Source organism: Pleurodeles waltl, chromosome 4_2, assembly GCF_031143425.1.
Source record: "Pleurodeles waltl isolate 20211129_DDA chromosome 4_2, aPleWal1.hap1.20221129, whole genome shotgun sequence".
Taxonomy (NCBI): Eukaryota; Metazoa; Chordata; class Amphibia; order Caudata; family Salamandridae; genus Pleurodeles; species Pleurodeles waltl.
Window position 1 is genome coordinate 852,311,192 of NC_090443.1, and position 14,087 is coordinate 852,325,278.

At 39.4% G+C, this 14,087-nt stretch overlaps 1 protein-coding gene across 5 annotated transcripts in view; it reads left to right on the forward strand.

Annotated features, from left to right (window-relative positions):
• Nucleotides 1-14,087, forward strand: part of FYB2 (FYN binding protein 2) — a 408,342-nt gene that overhangs the window by 106,194 nt on the left and 288,061 nt on the right. For all 5 annotated transcript variants that reach the window (XM_069232598.1, XM_069232597.1, XM_069232596.1 and 2 more), the window contains exon 3: nt 7,217-7,378. In XM_069232598.1, coding sequence (XP_069088699.1) covers nt 7,217-7,378 — 162 coding nt within the window. The remainder of the gene's footprint in view (nt 1-7,216; nt 7,379-14,087) is intronic.

Below are 14,087 nucleotides of genomic sequence, written 5' to 3' on the forward strand. Positions count from 1 at the left end.
CTTGTTTCCAGATAATATCTGTTGCTCAGTCTTGGTAAATCTCAAATTCGTTAGGTGCTGTGTTTTAGTCTTTGTTACTAACACCTCGACTGAATGCAGGACCTTGACGGTCAAAGGAAACCCCATCACAATGTTTTCACACTTTTCAAGACTCACGCTCAATGCAGCCACCACTTTCAGGCAACCCGGCAAAGCAGCCGTCACAGGATCTAGAGTCAGAGCAAAGTAGGCAATGGGCCTTTTGTAACCTCTGTGAATTTGGGTTAGCGCTGAGAGAGTGCAGCCTACTTTCTCACTGCAAAACAGGATGTATTATTTTGTATAATCTCACATTCCCTGTGCTGGATACCACATAGACTTTCTCATACCTCTAGGAACACTTTAATGCATTTGTTGTCCCGTGGAATCGGATCAGTTACATCTTTGTGAGTCATACTCAGTAGAGGTTTTGCCACCAAAGAAAGGTTGGGTATCCATTGTCTATAGTATTTAATAATTCCAAGAAACATTGTCTTCCTTTTGTGTTTTTGGAGGATTCATATTCAAAATCACCTCAACTTTTTTTCTTGGAACTTTCCTCACATCCTTTACAATACTGTGTCCCAGGTAATTGTACTTCTCTCTGACAGTATTGCAATTAGTTAGGCAGTACTTTGTGTTCATTCTTAGCAAATGGTTTAACAAAGCTATGGAATCCATTTGACAATTTTCCCTAGTATTGATGCATCCTGTAGGCCATCAATATCCTGAATCAGAACTGAAGATCAGGGTAGTGTTAAGGACTCTAGGTTCTTTTTCAGTATCTGATTAAAAAGAGATGGACTCTATGTATACCCTTCCGGTTCATGGCACCACGTCAATACCTTCTCTCTGAACACGAAGGAGAATAGAAGTTGACTGTCTTGGTGATAAGGTATTACAAAGAAGGCCTGGCACAAATCAATCGGCATGAACCAATTAGCTGTACATAGAATCTGATGAAATATGGTGGCTCGGACTCGCACAGGACAACATGGGAATACAATCTTATTTGTTCTCCTCTAATCTTACACTACCCTGACCTTGCCACTGGGCTTCTGTAAACCCAGAACAGGTGAGTTACATGGTCTTCCAATTAATTCCCTCAAAATGCCTTTCTCTAGCATTTCATTAATCAAAGATGTAATCCCTCAAAACATATATAATTTCTGGAGTTATTGGGTAAGGTGATGTTCTCGGAAAAGCTGCATTTGGCTTTATTCAGACTGGTCAACTCCTTTAGCCAATCCGGTATCTATTCCTGTCACATTCCACATTTCAGGTTTAACCTTTCTAATTAACTCATTGGACAAGTCATTTAATACTAACCTGGAATAGAACTCTGCTGCTTCCCCTGGGTTGAATTTCAATTAAACTTATCTTCTATGTGTTTGAAACTCAATTCCATTTGGAGTACATATTCAGCAAATTCCTTCCTAATAAGTTAACAGGACTCGAATCACATACTACAAACTGACTTTTTTCTTTAAATGAACATATTTGTACACTACCTTCTCTGAAATTGGGTTGGTAACTTGTTCATTAGCAAATCCCACAACTTCCAATTCTCCTCCCGAGAGGGATAGGTCTGGCACTTCCACTGTTCTTTCAGTGGAATGGGTATCTCCAGTGTCAATAAGAAATGACAATTGGTGGTCTACCGCTAACATTGCACCAAGCATGCAATCTGCCTCCCCACCCCTCAGGCACCAGGGTGCCAGAGTTTAGCATCCCGATTTGATCAATCATTGGGAATGTTGAAGTACATTGGGATTTTGATCCAGCACCAAATTTTGATTCATTCTAGGCAGTTGGTTCTGATTTAAACGTACTACATTCATAATAGGCCGAATCACAGGGACTTGGGACATAAGTATAATTTGATTTCGATTTTGTACCGGGGCTTGTATTTGCTGTACTGGAACATTTGACATATGAACTTTATTTACATCATGCATCTGATTATTTTGTTTTCTGTCTGGATTAAACCTACATTCATGCTTCTAATGCCTCATCGTATTGCACATGTGACTGGTGATCATTTTCTTCAGTATCGCAACATCAACACCTGTACCTGGATTGATGGGAACACCCCTCCTCTTCCTGGCAGCTCCTGTACTCCAGTCTAAATTCCACTCGATGACACTCCTTTCATATTCTGAATTGCACCAACATTCTCAGTACCCAACACATTTTCAAAACCCTGTTGCGCAAACCTTGTCTGAGCCAACTTGACTTTCTCCTTAATTTTCTGCTGCTTCATCTCTTGCTCATCACTACAGTGCTATGCATACTTTAGGATATCACCTAAAGTCTTTTTCTGCCAACAGATCACATTCTGCTGAATATGCTGACAAATATCCGGCCTCAAGTCGAGCACAAATGTGGTAATGAGACCCCATATCTCTGAGATCTAGGTGTGTTTGCCTTCTGTGTTGTGGAAAGCCTTCACCAATTGCTCATATAACTTGTGCACTGCTTCCTTAACTTCCTGCTACATTCTATTTAACTTCCAATAATTCAAGTTTTTAGGTTGAATTGAATTCTACCTTTCAGAAATATCATTGTACTTGGTCATAACTACTGCTGATGATGCATTATCAACAGGATCTCTTAGAGTCTCCGCATTTGGCCACAGAACAGCAATATTACATTCTGCCCACAAGTCACAATGTCAAAGAAGGTATCTAAATCAACCCACAGCACTTTAGACAATATCACAAACCCTGAACTTTTTTGTATATTTTGCATTGGATTGTTCTCCAATCTTGAAAGGTTATTTGTAAACGATAAAAGATCTCCCCTACTCCACCGAACATGTGCATATCCTCCGCGTGCCATTTCTTTCAATGGGTATGCTGTAACTGTATCTTTTTACTCTAGCTGCTCTTTCTGATTTCCTTTCTGCTCAGCCTCGTCGGCTTGTTTATTTTTCTGTCCTGCTTTTGTGCCCACTTAGTTTTTATTTCTCCATCTCACTCCATTTGCGCACATACTTAATTCTGTGAAGTGAATTCTCAAACTTGGCGGATGCATGTTTTCAATGGACTTATCATCAAGTTGCTCTCTGAAGCTTCTCTGCAATAGTACACTTTTGGAAATGTCTACATCATACTTATTTGTTAATTCAGTTAATTGATCATGCATCACAGCAGCCTTTCTCATAATTTTCTTACATAAATCAACTCCTCTTCTTGGTATTGTTCTGTGTGCTCAAGATTTAAACATCCACTCAAAGTTGCCTCTAATTCAACCTTCAGTTGTGGCACATTTACTAGCCTTTCCTCTTGGATAACTAGACTAGTCTCTACACTTGTGCTAGTATTTGGTCTTTCTGCATCCTCCACTCATGTACAGTTCTTAATAACCTCTTCAATCCAAGGAGAAACACACCCTTCTCTTGCATTTCCTTCAGCTGGTGTAGTCTGTTGTAAAGACAAAATACCTACCCTTTCCCTAATGCCTGAATATTTTGTCCACACAACAAACCATGAAGCCGGGACAAACCTAGTTACTAGAGTATCCCCAGTTGTTTGCAGAATCACTGCTGCCGGTGTAACCTGAACTGAGTAGCTAATCCAGTTGTCTGGGCCACTTTGTCCAGGTCAACTGTTACATTAGCTGGAGATATCATCTGAGACGTTCTATGTGTGCAGGAGCACTAGTAACTGTTTTTTGGATTACAGGCTGCTCAATAACAGGCTGTGCAGTAATCGGCTGAACTATCACTCGCTATGTTCTAATTTACTGGGTCAATACAGGTTGTATCTTTAGAGGCATTATTGATTGCATCTGGCTAGTAATCTGTGAAATCTCAGGAGCTGTGGCAATAACTACGTTACCTCAGATACCAAACTTTGTAGGTAATACATACAGTGGTGGATGTGTTGATAACATCTCTTCCAGTATATCATCTCTAGAATCTGAATAAGTATCTATATTTTGTTTGTCCTTTGGTTCACTCTCCCCCTTAAATTTCTTTCTGGGTGACCTTTCACAATCTTTTGTCCAATCGGTTTCTTTGTTCGTATATAATGGATACAATCTAGTGCCCTCAGCTATATCTTTCCTCCTGTACTCTATCATCCCAAATCAAGTAATTACTTAAAGCTTTTTTAGTACATCTCCTTGTCCTATTTTAATGCCAGCCTTTTCCATTCACATAATGCCTCAAATTGTGTAGGTCTAGGAGGCGGTTTCATTTCACTTAAACCATCTCTAAATTTTCTAAGAATTCCCAAATAAATGTTGCCCACCTTGGGAATCTCAGTGCCTCCTCCTTTTCAGTGACTGTAAACCATTCACGAAGCCAGGCACATGACTCGACCATCATGTGGTATGCTGGCCTACCCTCTGGAGGCGTCTCCTCACCTTCTCTAGAACTAGAATCACTACATAGCTTCTCAGTATTCTCCTAATAGCATTTTGGAATTTCATGTTTTTGGCTTTTTATATACAAATCTTTATATATCTTGGTGTTTAGAATCTGTTCCATATACGTCAAAGCCCTGACCTCCCATTTGTCAAATCGCAATATAGTTCAGAAAAACAATCCACCAACGGCTACATATCTTTTACTTAATTTTAACCAATCACAGCGTATTCTCACACCTACTGACTAATTGCAGCAGGGCACACTATCAGGCCACAAATCACTCCTTGCAGCAGTTCACCCTCCTTTACAATGTTCTCCTTTTTCGACACTGAACAAAAAGTTCTTACTATTAACAATACAAAAGTACTCAATTCTTTTCTACTTCTTATAAAGAAATCTAAAGGTACACTCAACTATCAGAACTGGGTTTTGAAAACTTTTCCAATTCCTAATCATACAAGAATCCACTACTCACTCGGATGAGTTCTCGACCTGCAGGAAATCACCTAATTAGTGATGCTTCAAACTTGCACATCAGGTTCCCTAATCGCGAATTTATCATTAGTACAGTCACAGCGAAAGTCTATCTGTCCCTTTCTTTGTGTAATGTTGCCATTTCTTGACCTAGCAGGCAACTTTTCTTATCTGTATTTATCTATCCTGGGATATTAGACTACTTCTTAGTCTGATAACCTCTTTATCTACTCAACAACAAGTAATATCTCCCAACAATTCAAAATTTGACATACAAGAAAAGTATTACGGTCACCACATATCTGTCAGTGCATCAACCTTATTAATACTCACACCCTTCAAATTTGTTTACCAACTATGCGACTGCCAGCGCAAATGTTTCGGAAACCGCGCCTCATCAATCTTCGCAATCAGGCTCCGGGCTTTGGACACACAACTTTTAATTTTTTTCATTACTCCCTATCGTCTATGGAGGTTATATTTCCCTAGCACTTGTAACCATCCCTCTGCAACCAAACTAAATGGGGCAGCGTATCTGCCCTACTGCTGAGACGACTATTGGTCTTTGGATCTTTGAGGGGATGTTAGATATAATAATAAGCTGCAGCATAAACTTTTGTTGAACACAAGTTAACCGTGTAGGAGACAATACTGAGAGTTTAAGATAGAGTAATAAGTTTTATTAGTCAATATAGTTTACAGAACAATTGCATGTTTTGTTTCTTGAATCTGTCCCTGTTACATTCGTCTTAGTCTAATAGACAAAAATCTCCCTGTGCTCATGAAGAATACAGTTGCAATTTGGTCTAATTGCATTGAAGAAGCCTGGGAAAATACAGTTAAGAATTTTCAAATGTAATTCTTTATTTGTCTTTATTTAGTTCTCACAGCTATCAACTCCAATAATCCTTGGCTATCACGTTATTCTGCAACAGTCAATCCAGCTCCCTCCTCCTTCCTAGAAATAGTCACAAATCTGCTCTGTGGAGAAGTAAATTAGCTAAAATGACTAAATAGGATGAGATGGGATGTCCAAGCACCAGGAACCTAAGTAGCACCCTCTCATCTCTGCCTCGCTCTGCATTGGGTGCCCCCTACTCTTTCCCTCTGACAACTTTTATAACAAATTAATAGCTATAATCATTAACAGTTTAACATAAATGTAATTGTATTCTTCATGTGTTGAAACTTGTAAAACATTTGTTCGGTTCACATTCCGAGAAGAATTGAAACATCGGTATTGTTTCCCATGTACAGTTTGCTTCTGAAAGAATAAAGAACCTGCACAAATACATTCATCGTCTCCCTTCCCATATCTTCCACACTGCAGGTCCATTCATAAAAGAAGCAATTTAATATATATATATTATGTGCAAGTCAACCCATTCCAAAGCAGGTTAGCAAGCAAAAGGTATACATAATACTGCTTCCATTGTTTAAGGTGGATGAAGTTTTGTAACATGCATAGCCCTGCAAAGGTTAGAATCGAAGCAATTGCTTTGCAAAGAAATGTGTTAACATTAGCAGTTTTGCTTCAGCAAGTCAAGCAGACTAGGTCACACAGAGTTTAAAAACAGGTTTGTGAGTACAACAAGCAAGTGCTGCTAGGCCCAGGCTGCTTCATTCTCTTGTTTAGTAATTTCATATTAATTCATGTTTTTATTGAAAACTTTAGCAAATGGAAAGATATTGTGCAAGGAAACAAAGCGAGCAGAGCCAATTTCTGAGTACTTCTCCCTTCCTGTTTTTGATACCCCACACCAACACTTCAGGCCACAAAAGATTCACATATCTGCCTATGACTAGATAAGTTTAATTTGAATAATATCCAATCTCACAAGTCAGAGAATATCTCTGTGAAGAATCCTGTAGGTCTCTCCTATCAAGTTCCTAAGGCCGCAGATTGTAGTGCAATGTTTTAATCCAGTTGTTTTGTTTATCTAGACTGAATGAAGTGGTCAGTTGTGTTTTACTATGGCCTTATACCAATGTGTTCTATACAACTGCAATCTTAGGGCTAGGCTTTATTTGTTTAAGAAAAAATAAATAAACACATTTCCATCCTTTCTATAGAAGATTTGCTTCTACAGTGCAAAGGAAATATTAAAACTGTTTTGTAACCAAGTTAATAACGAGCAGTCGTCTGGCTATTTATTACAGCATTACCAGTTTAATATCAACTGCTTTGTACATTTGTTTTGTTGCTTCTGCCTGGTTTCATGTAATGTACATCTCTTGGTGAATTATATCTTAAACTGTATTGGTAAGAATTTGTGTGAACTGTTAGCTAACTACCTTGAACTTGATTGCTTACTACATCAGCCGAAACTAATGTTTTTAATTTTCTAGAACGCAAAAGCATCTCTAAAGACCATGAAACAATTTTCCCACGAATTAGACCTCTTCCACCTGTTGAACTGCTTGGCCCTCCACCAAGAAAACCTGAGAGGCCTCCAGTGGTGGATTTTAGAGTCTTTTTATCATCGTTATCTCAAGTGGACTACAACAAAGGTGAGTGTGATAGACATATGTGAAGTGACATGCTTTTGCAATAACACTACGGAGGCCATTTAAATTTTCTTTCTATATAAATGTTTCAGCAACACCTGATTACATGGCAAAATCGAGGGGTCTTCCTGGTTTTGCAGTTATAGTTTTCGTCCTTCTTGCATATTCCAGTGCATTTTCTGTGTAGCAGAAAACATACTGGTCTATAAATTGTGAAAATATTGAATAGCTAATTTTTCTTTCAGTATCTTTTTTTTCTAACTGGGTCATCTATCATAGACTTATTGTGTTAACTTTATTTTCCACCGTTGAAAGGCATTTACAGCTCCCTTTTAAATTAGTAATATTCTAATTTTCCAAGATGGGAAATGAGCTGCAAAATGCAGCATACCTGCCAAGTTCCCTCAGATCATGCATGGGATCTTCATTAAGTCTTGCTTTTTTTTTTTTGCCTGAAATATTTTGCATTCTCGAAAATGTGGTTTGACTTCAACATTGCAAGAAGAGGCACAATAATCCAAGCATCCTAAGTGCCAATCAGTAACTGGCTGGCTAGAACGTGTCACAAGTTTCTGGATCTTGATTACTCACACTGTGTCATCTTCTATAATGTCACTTTCTTTCAATAATTTTGCAGTATGCTTGTTATACAAAACTACACCATTACTCTGCCTGGTGTAATTATGGTCTGTCTGTATCAAACTTTTAGCACTGGAACAACGTGAATGACTTGTATGCCAGCGATGGACGTTCATGGAATTTGTTTTTATTTTTTTGCATTAAATGAATGCTTGCATCAAAAATGGGCACACGAGCACTCTTACCACTAAAATACAGCCTAAGTGCTGATTTTGAATTTTGCATATTTGTTTTCGAAAGTTCACAGAATTATTCTAAACCAAATTTCACTCACCTGGGACAGCTAGGCAGCCAAGAATACCGATAGGTTTTTCAGTTTTCTCATTAACTATTACTGGGCAGATAGTCTATCCATATCTCTGCTCAGTGATGTATTTGAATGTGCAGTCCGGGAAAGTGGTTGACTGTTATAGTATATCTGATCTGTGGGCAGACATTTTTATTTTATGTTTTTGGGAAATGCTTGACTGCAGATCATTATTGTGCATTTAAATTCTACTTCTTTTTACCATATCAGCAGATATATTACTTCATCTAATGAAAGCCAGTACCTTCATCGACAAGTTAAAGGACACATTTTTATTTCAGCAAGTGTGAACTTGCAAATATATTTGCTCACTACAATAGTACATTTGTATGGTCCACCGAAGATATTGTAAGCCATCAATGGTGGCAAAGCCTCCAAAAGTAAAGGAGCAGTCACAGTCTGTGGGAACCTCACACTCTGCTAGGCACGTTGCCTCTCTGGATGTGGTGCTATATGTATGCCTGCAAAGGGCTGGGGTATATCCCTTCCAGATTATAATTGTTAAGCGAACATCTCCAAAATTGAAGAAGCTGTTAGGGACGAACTTATATTTGGGCAAAATTTATGTTGCCCAATGGAGGAAACACTTGAAAAATTAGCCATTGTCTACATGGAAAATTGTTTTCATGTGCAAGTGAACTGGAATTCACAAACAAGTCTAAAACTTCTGTTGTGGATAAGCAAATTGCCTGGAGTACGCCTAAGATTTTCTGTGATTTCCAAGACATTGCAGAAAATTTGGGCATAAGCAAATGGGAATCTATTTCTATATACTTGTAAGAGTCACGTCCTTTGTAAATTAGCCCTTCATGAAATGTCCCTTAAGTGCAGACTTATTTCAGCAACTGCTCCAGCCTGCTTAAACTTGAAAAAGTTATGATATATGTTTATAGAATGGAAACAGGCTGTTTTGTAAAATACCAAAGTACGTCATTAAAGTTGTAGCTAAATTAAAATATGATTTAATTCTTAACAACAATTACAGTTCCTCTATGTGGGAATTCTTAAGGGGTGAAGTTGACCTTCAGCGTTTCAACATAAATTATTTTCTGTTTTATGAGTTTTATTTCTTTAAGGTTTATTTTAAGACATGTTTTAAAGAACCTTAATTCACATTGCAGATGTACACCAAGTCACACAATTACTGTTACTCTAATGTTTATATATTAATGTGCAATAATAACACATTTTCTTAAAAAGGATCTCAGGAACATAAATGCTCTTAACAATGATCAATCAATTCACTGTAAACACTTGACTCATAAGTGTATTTTTCTTATGATCTTTAATACTGCCAAATAAACTCCTGAGACAAGTTCGTATTTGAGCAGATTATCATCATTTTTATCCTATTTGTTCTTGATAACATTACTATATATTAAAATAGCCTCCAAACTAAAAGAAGAAATACACTATAAGAAGAGCTTAGTGGCATTAATAATAAGGGTAATTCTGTATCCGTCCCATAAATTCTCTCAGGCGTTTTCCCCAGAACAATACAGTGAGTCGGTGCCATTTTATATGCAAACCTGTTACTTGAGTGTCCATTTAGAAGAAGAGCATATATAAACAGGCCCCACATTAACAATAATTGTGCTTTATGCACCAGCCATTCTACAAATCATTCATTCCTTTCAGGCTACCTTGTCTGTTTCCTACATTCGTACTTGGCTCTCATCAGATAGTCCATGCCTTTGCAATAAATCGTGGTTTTGCATAATCTTCTTAAAGTTTCTTACAAAACTCTCTTGAATTTTCCACATGCATGTTTCCAGCCTAGAGAGGCCCATAGAATGTGGACCACATCTTATCTACCGTGCCCCTCTGACATTTTGCATATTACATAAGTCCTTCCTCATGCATCATCTTCTTCTTAAATGTGTAGATTATTGTATCATACCTAATGCATTTGAGATAACCCTTAGTGCATTTGTGAAACTGAGAGTTGATTTTTGTTTACCATTGGTGCCTTAGATCTAAATATGGAGAGCAATTTATTAGGCATTCCAGCCTAAAATGTGAATTAATTTCCACTATCTCCCAGTGAGAGATGAATTCAGTAGCAGATATTGCAGTTCCATGAGACGCTTTGCGAGCAGTATTTCAACAGTACATAATTCTAGTGTTGTGTGAAAGAGGGGCCTCAGAGGTTTGCCATGGCAATAATTTGTGGTCTTGGCATTCATCTCATGTCTTAGGTATGCATAAAAACGAAAGCTCGGCTGCTTATGCAGGTGTACAGTCACCGCCAGTTTTCCTTTAGACATTTAGATCCTGTGTCTTTTTGTTTTTTGGAAAATATTTCTGGTTTTCATAATCCTGAGACCCATCCTAACATCCGGAGATGGGCGGACCTTCCACTGGCATCACCTCCTTGTGGTCTCAGGGACTTTATATACCCCTCCCGTCCCCCCCTTGATTCAATCCCTTCCTTTACACAACAGCTTCTAACATAGTTCTTGCTCATACTTTTTGCGGTTCATCTTCTCTTGATCACCAGATAAAAAGTAACAACAGAAGAGTTGAGCCTAATCCTATTAAGTAGCTAACATTTGGAACACCTTGCCTTCCTGACCTTTGCGAAGCAAAGGACTATTTTGTCTTTAGGAAAAGAAGTCAACCTTTATTTTTATTCTCGCTGAGCTAGAGGCACTCATTTTTGATCTCCGGTTACAGCTTAAGGATACTCTCAGAGGCAGTCTCATGCTAAAGAACTATAAAACATAAATAAAATATGCATATGCCTTGTTTTCTGCATTTTATGGGGTTCAATAGCTGGATACAAGAAGCTAATTTCTGGCCTTCCTTCACCAGTGTAAATTAAGTCCAGTGGCTTAAATATAGTATTAAATACAAACATAGGAACATGTGCATCTGGTAAATGGTTTGTGCCCATTAGAGGTAAACTTGTTAGTAGGGTTCCTCTTAGCTGTTAAAAACGATGGTTGCAAGACAGAGAGAGGATGCTGCCCATAGAGGACAGTGAAGACCAAGCCACCCCACTTTCTTTACTCTCTTCTCTGCTTTATAAGGTTATCTGCATAAAATAGGCTTTCATCCACCACCAGCTATTGGAGGGGGTCACTATCCATTTGAAAATGGAGAGTGACAGCTCCAGTACAGCCTGGGAAAAGAAAATGGCTTCCCATCCAAAATGGGAGGGGTTCTCCCTACCAACCCAATATGCTTATTCTGCTTTTCAAAATACAGTTGTGAGAGAATCTCTGTTCACAAGCAGCAAAAAGTCAAGCACTAGTAGCTTTGAAACAAGCAACAACAAGTCTCCAGAGAAGTACAAGCTACGTACAAGCAAAATTTTAAAGTTAAAAACACAACAAAATTCCCAAATTAATCTAGAAAGAGAGAGACAAATGTAATTAACAAAAAGACACCAAGGTCATCCAAATACCATAAGGGGATCTGAAGGCAGGAATTTCTAAATGTTGGGCCAAAAGGCAGCTAGAAAAACTAAAGCTCAATCCAAAGTCATTTTTTACAGCTGAATGGGACCTAGGTACAGTTTCAGGCTGACCATATTGGAGTGGGATCTGATACACCAAGAGGGGTGACCTAGTCAAAGCTTTTACCTTCGGAGTCCGTCTTTTTTTTTTTTTTTTAATGGAATTCCAAATCTCCCAGTGGAAACAGGGCCCAGTGTGTGGCTGGTGATGGTCCCTTGACGTCCAGTAAGTCATCTTAGTGCTCCCACTGCTTTTCCTTTTTTTGTTCCAAAAGCTTTGTGTGGGGCAGACTCGAATTTTGAGGGTGCTTCATCAGTCAAATGGATTTGCTTCCCTTCCTTGGTCAAAGGTTTAACCTTAGGACTTAGTCACGTTTTTTAAAGTCAAAATCTTCCAGGAGAGCAATGGTGGAAGCTATAGGGTGCCATACTGTCCTGCTGAACCAGTTTTCATCTTAACAAAAAGTGTGACAACCCTGAATTTCCTTCGGGGCAACCTCCTGACCACCTTATCCTAGTTGTCAAAAGATGTAATCAATCACGAAGTCTCAACTTTTTTAAAGTTCTTGGAATGTTCCTTCTGATCAATTATGCAGCCCCCAGTTTCTCAGGGCAGGTTCATAGGTACCAGGCCTCTGGTCTCTGGCTCTGTCCAGTCCTCAGTGGTCAGATGAGCACTACAATGATCTGGAGTCCTTCTGCTGTTTGTGCCCCTGAAGCAGGAAGACAGACCTTTGGAGAGCAGTCCCAGTTCTTGGGTGCCTGTAAAGAGTCCTCGCCTGAGTCCTGACCTTACAGCAGAAGCCAGGAGTCTTTTTCAGCATGGCTGCCTTTATCAGATGGCATCTTCCAAGGTCCAGGAATGTATTGAGGAAGTAGTGGTGCCAGGTATATCATGCACACTAGCCAGTGATTTGAGAAATTCTGCCATAAATCCAAACTATTTTCTCACAGCCTTCGCTTTCTTTTGCACACCTTCCACTTTGCCCTAATGTAAAATTACTCAGGAGCCTCTGTGTCAAGAAAGCAAAGCCTAGATGCTACCAGACAGGCCGCTTTTCAGCTCCTAAACTGCTCCCCTGTTGACCTAAGCTGTTCCTATACCTGACAGGGCCAAAACTGATTTTTCCACCTACCGTGACTGTAGCCTCAATGTCTAGGTGCATCCTGGGAAGAAACAGGTGAAGCCATACGTAGCATCCCCATGTCAGATGAGGTAGCTTTTTGTTCTGCCAACTATTTCCGTCTAATCCCATATGCTAATACCTACTACGTGGTCAGCAGTTAACACCCATTGGTCCTTCCTAGGCTCAAAGGCAGGTCACTGTTCTCTCTGTGACACTTAATAGGTCTCCTAGTCAAGAATGTGTTTTTTAGCTCTGAAGGTGTAATTATTCAGCAGCTCTGGCTTCAAGACATTTCTGGCTGAGGCAGACTAAAGAGCATTTTTATAAAGTTATTTTTGTGCTTGAGCTATCAAAAATCTGATTTCCCCATTACTACAGATTTAAAAAACTGAGTAGGAAGTACATTTGAAGCATAATTCTAGCATTTTATTAGGGGGAGAAAGGGAATTGAGACTCTAATCCCATTCTAGTTTACTTGAGGGACAAGCCTAGCAAGACCTACACAGTGAAATGGCTTTTGGCTATTATTTCACTGTGAGGGCACACTAACCATAGCAGGTACTGTGCCCCATTTTATGTATTACCACCCGGATTTGGGGGCTTACAGCGGCTCTTCAGGAATGACATATGAATTTATTAAATAGCTTTATCCTCTTTGATGAAGCCATATTTCCCTGCACCGTTTCACTGCAGTGTGTTTAAACTGCAGCCCAACCAGAGCAGACGTGCTCCTGGCAGACACATTTTTTCATGTATGCGGGTGGTGTAAATAAGTACTGCAGCCCACACTTGGGGACCTCTAGTTTTAGATTCCTTACCTTAGAATTTCCCCAGGTGTCAGTCTGGATCTGGAGATCTTTCTCGAGCAGTACCCTTGCTCGCTGTTTGGTGGCGTCATTCGACTCTGTGTCCGTCATCGGGTTCACCAGATATGACGTTGTGGGTCCTATATAGGTGTCCCCGGTGTGATGACGTCACTTCTTTTCTTTCCGCGCCACCCTACGCGCACATCAGAAAAAGAGCTAACCCTGCAGTCACTTTTTGACGAGACCTTTTGACTTTTGTTGAAGCTTTTTGACATTCTGGTCCACACGTCGCGTGTCTCATGTTTCGAGCGTGACCATGACACAAAGTTGTGCTCTGAGTGCCAGGCCCTGAATCCAAAGGCTTTGAGAGAGC